General features: G+C 49.3%; 1 protein-coding gene across 1 annotated transcript; it reads left to right on the forward strand.

The window, feature by feature from the left end:
• The first annotated feature begins 427 nt into the window (after window positions 1–427).
• NXNL2 (nucleoredoxin like 2) lies at window positions 428–11,866 on the forward strand. Its single transcript, XM_064290876.1, has 2 exons — window positions 428–786; window positions 11,229–11,866. The coding sequence occupies exons 1-2, from the start codon at window positions 485–487 to the stop codon at window positions 11,395–11,397; spliced, it is 471 nt and encodes a 156-aa protein (XP_064146946.1). The 5' UTR covers window positions 428–484; the 3' UTR covers window positions 11,398–11,866.
• Window positions 11,867–12,175: the final 309 nt, after the last annotated feature.

A 12,175-nucleotide genomic window follows, 5' to 3' on the forward strand; every position in this document is an offset into this window, starting at 1 on the left:
CCCCCAATTTTATCCAAGATTCCACAAACCTTTCCAGCCAGGAAGCAGACAGCCCGAAAGAACAGCCAGGTCTCCTCACCGCGGCGTCCCAGCCCTGCTCCAAGGCTAACCGCCCCTTGCTCCTCCCCCCACTTCCCGGTCCTCCTTCTCAGGCTCTAGGTGGCGGCAAGGTCTCTAGTGAGACCAGCACTCAAGTGCGCCAGCGAGCTGGTGGCGGAATACCTGCGGTAGGACGGAGCCCAAGTCGGGGTGGGGCGCGCAAGGCGCGGGGCGGGCCGGGCTGGGCTCCCGGAGGCGGGCACGGAGCTGCTGGCTCGGCCGCCTCAGACGCGGCAGCTGGGGTAGCCGGCGCCGGCGAGTGTGGCTCTCCCCAGTGCGGACGCCCCTGCCCCTGTCCGGCGGGAAGCCGAGGCTGCGGTCCCGGCGGGGGCGCCCCGGGGCCAGGGCCGGGCCCGCGCGCAGGTGGCCGTCCCGGTGCCGCGCCATGGTGGACGTGCTGGGCGGCCGGCGCCTGGTGACCCGCGACGGCGCGGCGGTGGAGGCCGAGGCGGCGCTGCAGAACAAGGTGGTGGCGTTGTTCTTCGCGGCGGGCCGGTGCGCGCCGAGCCGCGACTTCACGCCGCTGCTCTGCGACTTCTACACGGAGCTGGTGGACGAGGCGCAGCCGCCCGCGCCCTTCGAGGTGGTCTTCGTGTCGGCCGACTGCAGCGAGGAGGAGATGCTGGGCTTCATGCGCGAGCTGCACGGCGCCTGGCTGGCGCTGCCGTTCCACGACCCGCTCCGGCTGTGAGTGTCCCCGCCCCTCGCGTCTGCGGCGCGTCGAGGTCCCGACCACCCACCTCCCCTCGGGTCCCGTCTCCTGGGGATCTTTCAAGACCTGGGAGGACCTACTGGTTCGAACACTATAGCCGGCTTCAGCACCCCCAGCAGGGCTTGGTGATCGCTGCCCCAGCGCAGTTCCTGACTCCGAAGGTCTGGGGTTGCCAGAATTTCCATTTCTAACCAGCTCCGGGAAAGGAGGTGCTGCCGTCCGCGGACCGCACTCGGAGGAGCGCCGCAGGAGGCCGGTGTGCACTTCCCGCTCCCCGTGTGGCCGGCTTCCACCTCCGTTTTGGTGTCTCGGGGTGAGGGGTGGGCGGTGTGAGAGGTACATCGAAAAGACAGAAGCAGCCTTGATGAGAATTGTGGCAGGTGGTTGATAAGGTAGGTTGACTGTAATGTGGCAGTGGTGGTGGGTGGGTGGGTGTGGCGGGCGCAGAGCTAGAAGAACTCAGGTGCTGGGCCACATTTGTGGATTCGTTTTTTTTTGGCAGTTTTGGAGAAACCCAAAACTGTAAGGCACTCAGAATTTCCAGCAAGGGATTAACTTAAACTGTTTGGAGTAAGGCAAAGAAAGAAGGGCGGGGGCGGGGAGAAGGAGATGTGGTTGTCCTCAGGAAATGTGTACCAAGAAAGTATGTCAGGATTGTTTTTGGAAAAAATGTTTGTGCAGACTGTTCTAAGGAAGCGTGTGGTATGTGGCAAAGACTAGCTGATACAGAGGAGTTATCTGTCCCTTTCGCAGACTATGTATAAACCCTTCTAGGCCCAGCCTCTGCAGAGCACTTTGTATTTTTTTTACTCAGTGTCACCCAACTATAGCTGTCCTATTCTGAGTAAAACTCTTGCTTTTTTTCAGTACAGAATAAGGTTTTGTTTGTGCTTATGATAGCAGTGATTGGAATTTTAAAATTATAAAGGCCATTGCTGCTTTTAGAAGGAGCCCTGGTGGTGCAGTGGTTAAGAGCTACAGGTGGTAACCAAAAAGTCGGCAGTTTGAATCCACCAGTCGCACCTTGGAAAGCCTATGGGGCAGTTCTACTCTGTCCTATAGGGTCCTATGAGCCAGAATCCACTCAATGACAATGGGTTTGGTTTGCTGTTAAAAATGTAGAAAGAACCAGCCTCCTGGTCTCATGCAGGGCAGATGTTAGAGGAGACAGAGACCCCAGTCTCTGAAGGATCTTGAGCTGGGCTTTGCTTTAAAAAAGATGATGCTGTTGCAGGACCCACACCTTTTTATTGAGTACAACCAGAATGCTCCTTAGAAGCAACGATGGCGAGACTGCGTCTTACTTTGGACATGTTGTCAGGAGGGATCAGTCCCTGGAGAAGGACATCATGCTTGGCAGAGTACAGTGTCAGTGGAAAAGAGGAAGACCCTCAATGAGGTGGATTGACACAGTGTCTGTGACAATGAGCTCAGGCATAACAATGGCTGTAAGGATGGCGCAGGACAGGGCAGTGTTTCGTTCTTTTGTGCATAGGGTCGCTGTGAGTCGGAACCGACTCGACGGCACCTAACAACAACAAGGGTTGCCATTAGTCGGAACCAACTCGACGGCACTTAACAACAACAGCAACAACAAACAACAACAAGGGTTTCTGAATGAATGAACCGGAGGTCGATCTGGGGGCAGCTCCACCTGACTGTAATCATGGGCTTCAGAGGGGAGGCTGGCAGGATTGGGAGGGACTTCAGGGAGGGATTTGCAGCCTCAGCAGAGGGGGAGTACGGCACAGGCACAGCCTGTGAGGCCCACTGGCTTCCTCTGTGAAGTGTGAGGTCAGACATACTAGGTTTAAACAGCACTTTATAAAGTGACCCCTGTACGTTTGTCTCCTCCGATCTTCACGTCACCCCATGAAGGTCAGATACCATTATCCCAGGCATCCTATTAATAGATGTTTGATGGGAATTTCTGTCCTCTGAGGATTTTTACTCAGTTCTGGCATTACCCTCAAATTAAAAAAAAAAAACAAGGGAAAAACAGTTGCTGTTGAGTTGATTCCAACTTATAGTGACTCCATGTGTGTCAGAGCAGAACCGTGCTCCGTAGGGTTTCCGTGACTGAGTGCTTAGATCACTGGGCCTTTTTCTGAGGCACCTCTGGGTGAACTCAAACCTCCAACCTTCGATTAGCATCTGAGCATGTTAATCGTTGCACCACCCAGGGACTCCTCAAAATGAATTATCATAAAATGACATTCCTTCTGGAAAATTAAAATGGAAGCCTAACTTTGGGAAAGTGATTGTTGGTGGTTCAGTGGTGGAGTGCCTTCCGTGTGGGAAACAGCTCTGTTCCCAGCCAGTCTCCCCATGTGCAGCCACCACCTGTCAGAGGAGGCTTGCGTGTTGCTGTGATGGTGAACACGTTTCAGTGGGGCTTCCAGACAAAGACAGGCGAGGAAGAAAGGCCTGGTGATCCGCTTCTGAAAAGTAGCAGTGAAAACCCTGTGAATTACAGCGGTCCGATCTGCAGCTGGTCAGGTGGGTGGTGCAGGACAGGGCAGCATTTCTTTCCATTGTGCATGGGATTGCCCTGAGTCAGCAACAACAGGAAATTTGCAAAATTCCATAAGCGAGTAGTTAACTGGAAGAAGTCAGTACTCACCCAAACACATGCTTTTCAGTGATGTATGAGGTCGAGGCGGGAAGCTGCTCAGTCTTCCCTCTGGAATGAGCCTGCTTCCTGGAGGCCTCCCAGCCCTTTAGGAGAATGGCACGAACAAACAAACAAACTTGTTGCTGTCAAGTTGATTCCAGCTCATAGTGACCCTGTAGGGATAGGGTATAACGGTTCCATAGGGTTTCCAAGGCTGTCGTCTCTACAGAAGCAGACTGCCACGTCTTTCTCCTGTGGAGCGGCTGGTGAATTTGAACTGCTGATCTTTCTGTTAGCAGCCTAGTGCTTAGCCACTGCACCACCAGGGGTCTTTTGGAGGGTGGCAGTTGGTTGTTAATAAACCAGGACTGTGAAATTCTGTCCCATAGGGTCGCTATGAGTCGGAATCGACTCGACGGCAGTGGGGTTTTTTTTTTTTTTTTAATCTAAACCCATTACCATTGAATCGATTTTGACTCATAGCGATCCTATTGAGCAGAGGAGAACTGCCCTATAGAATTTCCAAGGAGTGCCTGGTAGATTTGAACTGCTGACCCTTTGGTTAGCAGCTGTAGCTCTTAACCACTATGGCACCATGGTTTATGAGGGCATTATTTACTTTTCAAAAGGGTTCACTGTAGAATCAACTCAAACAGTACTTTTTAAAATACAATCTGATTTGCTACCACTCAAGTTATACACAACTTTTGAAAGAACACATTTACTTTTGAAAGTGAGTCGGCCACAGTGTTGGTAATTGGGTGCGGAGCTCAGGCCCTGTTGCAGACCCCAGCTTTGTAATTTCCCCGTGGCTTGACTGTGACGAGAGGCAAATTATTTTATTACCGAAAATAACGATAGCACCGAACTGTTAAACGAATGTTTGCAGTGCAGGCTGGTTATGGAGCATCTGTGACCCCATTTTACAGATGTGCCCAGGAGGTGCAGAGTCCAGTTCTCTGCTCCAGAGCTCCTCTCTCTGGCCCACTTCCTCTCCGAGAGCAGGGTGAGCGTCAGGTGATACAAGGCCTCAGCACGCATGTCTCTCTCAGGGCTTTGTGCTGCTCCCTGTGCTTCCTCTGATTATCTGGTTGTAACCTCTGAGCTACCCGCTGACAGCTGGAGGCAGCTAAGCAGCTCAGGGCCTTCACCTGGGGTGGCGGGAAGCGGCCCACGGTCGGGTTTTCTTTCCTTGAACTTAGTTAGCTCTTTGTTCTTCCCCCGTTTTTCCAGACTGAAGTTTGTAAATCCTATCGCTGCCATTTGCAAAGTAGGTAACGGGGCATTCTGTGGAAATTTTTGGAGCTTTGCCTTAAATTCTGGTTATCCCCGGCTGGATTTTTGGAATCAGATCATAAGCAAAATGAAAATAGCCACCACCAGGAATAATTAAAAACTGTGTGGGGCTTCCAGGTGGTATTTTCTCAAGTTTTCAGTGCGTGCAAAACATAATACGTTGTGCTTAGTGCTGTGGAAAGATGGGCCCAGGACAGTGAGGCCAGCTTGGGAGCTCCCCTTGTGTAGTGCCCCAAGAAGCTGCCCACTGGGGACTGCCTGAGTCGAGGGAGGAGGAGAAGAGGCCTCCACGGAAATCACTCTGCCCTCGCAGCATTAACGTAGGGGTGACTGGAGTGGCGACCCCAGCACATGTGCCAGCACGAAGGAAAATATGCCTGGAACCTCTCACATGGGTCCTCAGAGTTGTATAGATTTGAGTTTTCTAGCACGTTCCACAGACAAAACACAATGGCAGTGCCATCCTTCAGCCTAGAGAGGCAAATGTTTACTGCCTGTTCCTAAATGGTGTGTGAGCCCTAGGCTGGGACATTAGCCCACAGGAGCTTCTAGGTTTACCAGCGTGAATTCCTGCCATATGCTGCCTTTCACATAAGACACGACCAACAGTGATTTTGAAAATGAGCGATTGCCCGTTAATACTTGCATAGTCTCCTCTGGAGGAAGGCCTCCCCAGGGAGAACATGTGCTGGGCTTCCCTCAACTCCCTTCCCTCGCTCTCACCGCTGCCTCCCCAGGCCTGGCCAGGTGCTGGCACAGAGATCTCCAGGCTGACAAATTTGGATTTGGTAGAAAACTGGCAAGGCTTGATTTCTTGGATAGAGAATGGCTCAATTAGAGCCACCGACTCCATCGTAGAGTCAGTACTTGTGCCATACCCATTGCCATAGAGTCAAAAGGAGTCTTGGATCTATCCCTCCATCCAGCCTCCCTGGGGCTCCACCCCTTATCTGTTTCCAGGGCTCTCCCAATTCTCCTCCTCCCCTCAGGCACTGATTCTGTTTCCCTCGGATTCTTGCCCATCTTTTCCCCTCATTGCTGCTTCCCTCGTTTAGGCCTAGGCGGCTAGAATATTCTAAATGGTCTCCTGGACCTTGGTGTGCCCATCTAATCTACGTTCCCTCTCCTGGCTTATCTTTGACAACCACAGATCAGGTCCTATTACTCCTTACTCACTCAAGCTCTTCAGTCATCTCCTGTTCCGACAGGCTGAGTCCTGCCCCGACCTAGTCCGTTAGCAGTGGGCCCACACTCACCTCCTACCCCGTCTCCTGTCCCACCCACACCCTTTCCCACCCTGTCTTCTGGCTAGGTTGGACAACCTGATGTTTCAGAATATTTTATCTTCATACCTCCACAGGTTTAACAAATGCTGTAGCCCCCCCGCCCCGAAAAAACGCCAACCCTCGACAGGTCTCCGCTTCTCTATCTGAAGACTCCTCTGCCCCCCAATACCCATGTGGACACTAAAAGACGCTGGGAGCATTTCTGATTCTGGCTCATATCTAGCCCCTTCATGGTTCCTATCTAGGCCTCACTGCCACTGGTTGATAGCCCTCAAAGTTGCAAGCCAGACATTGCTCAGTGCTTGGCACTACAGCAAGTGAGCAAAATAAAGTGTTTTGGAAAGATTTGCTTGGTAATAGTCTGCTGGATGGATGAGATGGGAAAAGCCTGGAGTCAGAGGTTGCCATGGCAACCAGAAGCACAGTTATGCCAGGGACAGAGAGGAGGCTGCCTTCTATGAAGGAAAGAAGCTAGTTTTGCAACACCACCAAGAACAAGGGGGAACTGGGGGCTCATATTGTCTCAGAATGGTTAAAATCCTCTTGAGTTATCACGAGTTTATCGTGCCTGACAACACTCTCCTTTTTAAAGGACTTTCTATTCTCTCTGGACACAATTTATCGACCCAGAGGGTAATGACTTCATAGGCAGGCGGTAGTTCTTTGCCCCTCCCGTGTGGCTCCAAGGTTACATTTCCCACCAGGCCATGGGCACCAGGGTAGGGATTCGAGTGCTGGCACTGGTGACTCTGAAGATAAGCTGGAGAAACGATTTCATGCCTCCTCTGCTCAAACCCCAGCTTGCTTCACATCCCTCTGGTTGGTCATAGCTTGAATTAACATTGCAAGTGAGTAAAACAACAACAGCAACTCAAAGAGGTGTAAACCATAAAGGTTATTGGCTTGTCTGAAGCATCCAGTAGTCAGGAGCTGGCCTTGAGGGAGGCTGGAGGACACCAAGGATGCAGTTCTGAGGCTCTACCTTCTGCCATGTCTGCGTCGTAAGCAGGCTGCGCCCAGTGGCCGCCTGGCACATCCACAGTCTCTCCTCAGGGTGGCAGAATGACTGCTGTGTCTTGGATGCCGTCCTCACACCCCATCTTTCCCAGCACCCAGGCCAGTGCTCCACAGAGTGTCACCAGCTCTGAGTCAGCTAGTTACCCATTCCTGTACTAGTCAGTGCAGCCAAGGGGCAAGGGATAGGCCGGAACTGGGGGTGGGTTGTCCTACCCAATAAGAACAGCCAGCGTTCGTTGAGCACTTACTATGTGCCAGCCCCCATCCTTAGCTAAACTATACGTATGTTAATCATTTAATACTAACAACAACCCCAGAAATAATAATCCCATTATTCCCCATGGTGCAGATGGGAGATCCGAGGTACATGGAGGTAAACTAGCTTGTCAAGGCCACACCAAACAACAGAGGAGGTTTGGTTTCTGAGGGTCGGGAGGTGGGTGCTGAGCAGCAAGCCACAGGCCTCTCCTGCCCACCCGACTCCTGCCCACCCCAGAAGCTGCCGGGGGCTCTGTCTTCAGCTTTCCTCACCACCTGCTCCCTCTTCCCTCCTCTGGTGTCAGTGGAGGGGCTGCAGGAAACCGCAGGGGTACTCCAGCAAGTTAGGCAAACTTGAGTGCATCTTGATCCGTCTAGGGACTTGTTAAAATCCCATCACTGGCCCCACTCCAGAGCTTCTGATTCAGGGTCGGGGTGGGAAGAATCTGCATTTCTGATGAGCTCCCAGGTGATGCTGCTGGCCAGGAGATCCCACGGTGAGGACGCAGCTCTAGACAGTGCTGCTCCAAGGCTGGTCCATGGAACTCCTCAGGGACGCAGTTTCTCAGGCCCCACACACACTTGCTGAGCCAGAGACTGGAGGTGGGCTCCAGAGCCTGTGTTTGAACAAGCCTCCAGGTGATGCTGATCTTGTCATACTGGCCCAAACTCCCCAGTGATTCCTTGTGGCCTGCCTGGGATGACAAAGCCTCGATTGATCTGACCCTTGTTGGACCATCTGCTATCTTTTCTGAAACATGTGGGTGCTTTCATCACCCATCCTACTGCCCAAAATAAAGTCAATGCAATAATCCAAATTTGCCAGACTGTCAGACAAAGCGTTTAAATTAGGCTGTTGGCCATTTCACTGCAGACTGCGCAAGGACCTGTTGGGGTGTCCCTCTTTTCTTTACATCTTTGTCTTAGGCCTCTCAAAGTTCAAGTTCCAGGCATTGTGTGAGATCTTTAAAACAACAGAGAAGGACGTCCCCTCCTCCCCCGGCACACCGCCTTAGCTCCTGGACCTGGGGCGGGCTGTGTCCAGTGGTTTGTGTGCGTGAACTTCAGATGCTGCCCATGGCTAGAGCGGTTATGCTGTGTTTGTGAAAGGATCGGTGTGTCCATTAAACCTGCAGTTTTACAGGGATTTGCATCTACTCTGTTTCTGTGTTTTTGGTTTGTCAGTTCCTCAAGTTTCAGCAGAGGAACTGTTTTATGTCTGTGACTAGTCCCCTGTTTTACAATAGATGGAAGTTTTGCTACCCTAGTGTGTGTATCTTTTTCTTCCCCCTCTCCCTGTTCTTCCTTGTGGAAGTGGTTGGCCCTGGCATGGAATGGCTTCCAGTGCAGCTGGAGTGGAGGCTGTGTACATTCCTCACTGGGAACTGGCCTTTCCTTGGAGCTGTTGTGTGTCCCCGGGAAGGCAGCAGCCCTCATGCACCTACATCCCTTAGAAAAATAAAACAAACCAAACCCATTGCCATTGAGTTGTCTCTATCTCATAGCAACCCTATAGGACAGAGTAGAACTGCCCCATAGGGTTTCCAAGGAGCGACTGGTGGATTTGAACTGCCAGTGCTGAGCTCTTAACCACTTTGCCACCAGGGCTCCTAAAACCAAATCTTCCTGGCCAATTCTGACTCATAGTGACCCTGTAAGACAGAGTATTTGGAGTCCCTGGGTGTCACAAATGGTTAAGTGCTAACTACTATCCAAAAGGTTGGCAGTTCAAACCTGCCCTGAGGTGCCTTCAATGAAAGACCTGGTGATCTGCTTCTGAAAAACCAACCCTTGAAGATCTTATGGAGCTCAGTTCGACTCCACGGCAACTGGAACTGGAAGCGTATATTTGGCCAGATCTGCTTGATTCCTGATGTTACTGTGTTTGTCTTTCCTTCTTGATCAATGTTAGTAGAAATTTTTAAAAATAACATTTGGACGTGAAGTTCACACAACATAAAATGAACCGTATTAGAGGGGACAGCTCAGTAGCACTGGTACACCCACGATGTTGCGTAGCCGCCACACCACCCAGTTTTGGTAGAGATTTGTTCCTCGCGGTCTTTCCTAAGAACCAGATTTGGTTTTATTGCTCACCCTATATTGATTTTTCTTGGGTCATTTCCTTTTTCAGCAATTTCTGTTCTCAGTTTTATTTTGCCTTCTTTCTATAGTCCTTGTGTATACACCATAATTACTCTTCTATCTTCTTGTATTAATTCATTAACTCCTTTATAGACAGTCCTTCCTAAGTGTATTTAATTGTATCCTCAGCTTGGAATTTGTAGTGTATCCCATATTGTTTAATTTTAAATGGTTTGTAATCTGCATTGGTTTTTCATACGTAACATGAGTTAGTTTTTAAACTTGTTCTTAACTATTTTTATTGGTTTCATAATTATATTATGGTCTGATTAAGTGTTCTGTGTCATACTGTTCCTTTGAAATTTATTGACTCTCTTTGTGACCAAGAACAGGGTTGGTTTTTGAAACTGTTCCATAGATTTTTTAAAACATTTGCTTTTGTTGTTGTTGAGAATATACACAGCAGAACATAATCCAGGTCAACCATTTTTATGTGTACAAGTCAGTGACACTGATTACATTCTTCAAGTTGTGCAACCACTCTCACCCTCCTTCTCTGAGTTGTTCCTCCGCCATTAACATTAACTCACTGCCCCCCAAGTTTCCTGTCTAATCTTTGCAGTTGCTGTTGTCAATTGTTTCACAGATTTTTGAAAACAATGTCTGTTTCTGTCTTTGTTGAGCTTAGGGTATTATGGATTTTTTTCCTGCTTGAGTTAAGCTTTGTATTTGATCTGGGTGCCGGAAAGCAGCAGGAAGACCTTAGTAGAAGTACCATGAGGAGATTTCGGTAATAGAAGCATCTCAGATGCCTTTTTCCTTCACTCAGGTTCAGAGTCCTGAGAGCAGCAGATAAAGGAAATCAGATTACCGTCCATGTAATGCCTTCGCAGCCTGGCTGTTGTAAACGGGAGAGGGAATTTTCACTCAGCTGTCCTGTCTTGAGGGAAGTAATCTCTGTGAAGGTTACAGAGAGAATTGCACAAAGAAAAAGGCAAATGAACCTTTTCCTAAATGAATACAAGTAAATTTGTAAAAGAAAAAAAAAGCTACTCATGGGGTTACACATGACAGCAAATGTAATTACAAACGTTTCCTCTGTAATAATGTGAACAAGCCTCTGGGTTTCTTTATAACTCATGGAATTCTAGCTTTTACCATTGTGTGAGCCTGAAACATTTTAACCTCTTGAAATGTAGAAAAGGACATAAATTATTGTGTCTACTTGTGGGCTGAGAACTGCACTGCTCAGTATGGTAGTCACTAGTCACATGTGGCTACTTAAATTAAAATTAACCGAAATTAAAAATTGCATTCCTCAGTCTGCCTAGTCACACTCGAGTGCTCAGTAGCCGTATGTGGCTGTGGCTGCTGTGTTGGTGAGCACAGTTCTCTTGGACAGCCCTGGCTTAGAAACCACGTAGCAACAAGAAGCAAGGAGACACAAAAGGGATCCACTAGCAACTTAGCGGAGTACCTGGGTGGTGCAAATGGTTAACATGCTTGGCTGCTATCTGAAAGGTTGGTGGTTCGAGTCCATGCACAGGTGCCTCTGAAGAAAGGCCTGGTGATCTATTTCCAAAAAAAAATCAGCCGTTGAAAACCCTGTGGAGCCCAGTTCTCCTCTGACACACATGGGATTGCCATGAGTCGGAGTCAGCCTGACAGCAGCTGGTGGTGGTAGCAACACAGGAGGGAGAGCTGGCAGCGGGCTGTGTCCTACAGGTTCTGCCGTGCTTCCGTTGTGAGCTGGTTGTGTCGCCAGGACAAGTGAGGGTCCCTTCTGTTGGTACGTGTGTGGTGTTGGCCCACCCGTGTCTAAAGTGTTAACTAACCCTTTGGTGTGCTGTCTCTCCCCCAGTGAACTGAAGAAGAGGTACGACGTCACAGCCATCCCCAAGCTTGTGGTCGTGAAGCAAAGTGGAGAGGTCATCACAGACAAAGGGCGGAAGCAGATCCGGGAGCGAGGGCTCTCCTGCTTCCGAAACTGGGTCGAGGTGGCTGACATCTTTCAGAATTTCTCTGGTTAACTCGGGCAGAGTCTCAGAGGACCAGGGCGGGCACTCCTGCAGTCAAACACACGCAGGGAACGAGAAGATTGTGCTTCGTTTCCTTTCTCTGTTGGTATTGTTGAATTTCAGAGGATAAGTACATAACTGTGGCAGAAAGTAAACAGTGCTCAGGACAACACCTTCCCCACTGTGGTTGTGCAGCATAGCATCCTTAGCCTAGCATTTTCCATTTGTGTGAAAGGAGAGACCCTTGTCTGTTCATGCTGAGCTATTGAAAGTCTATGCAAAATATTTATTTGTGCAAGTTTTTTTCAGGTAAAATAATGTATAGATACATATTTCTGGTAAATTTATTTTAATGATATACTTTCACAGCTATATTTATTAATAAAGTTTGTAGAGTCTATATGCTTTAATAAACAAACCTGTTTGTACCTTGTGCAGCCCTGATTTCCTTCTTAGCCTAAACTGAGTGCCAGTAGGAGGAAAACGGATCACTAGATAAATACCATGGTTAAACAGCTTTTTAAATTTTTTATTTCTCAATAGTGGTAGTTTTTAATTATGCGTTTTCTTGTCTTCTCTTCACTTTCATTCCTCATACTTATTTTTAGTAGCATCCTAAGATCCTAGAAAGAAATGAAATTTTCAAGGCTATGTATCCATGTCTTCAAGATCAAATCTAAAAGTTCCTAAAAGATGATAATTGATTGAAATAAACAAAAAGCTCATGCATAGTCTTAGCTAATCATAAGAGGTAGGGTTGTCAGAGGTTCCACTTACCAAGCTTCCCTGG

Source organism: Loxodonta africana, chromosome 9 (genome assembly GCF_030014295.1).
Source record: "Loxodonta africana isolate mLoxAfr1 chromosome 9, mLoxAfr1.hap2, whole genome shotgun sequence".
NCBI classification, from domain to species: domain Eukaryota; kingdom Metazoa; phylum Chordata; class Mammalia; order Proboscidea; family Elephantidae; genus Loxodonta; species Loxodonta africana.

What these genes read in the sequence shown, in the direction of transcription:
- NXNL2 (XM_064290876.1), top strand. Translation starts at nt 485, where the DNA reads ATGGTGGACGTGCTGGGCGGCCGGCGCCTGGTGACCCGCGACGGCGCG. An exon ending in TTCCACGACCCGCTCCGGCT is followed by an intron (nt 787 to 11,228) that starts GTGAGTGTCCCC and finishes TCTCTCCCCCAG; the next exon opens with TGAACTGAAGAAGAGGTACG.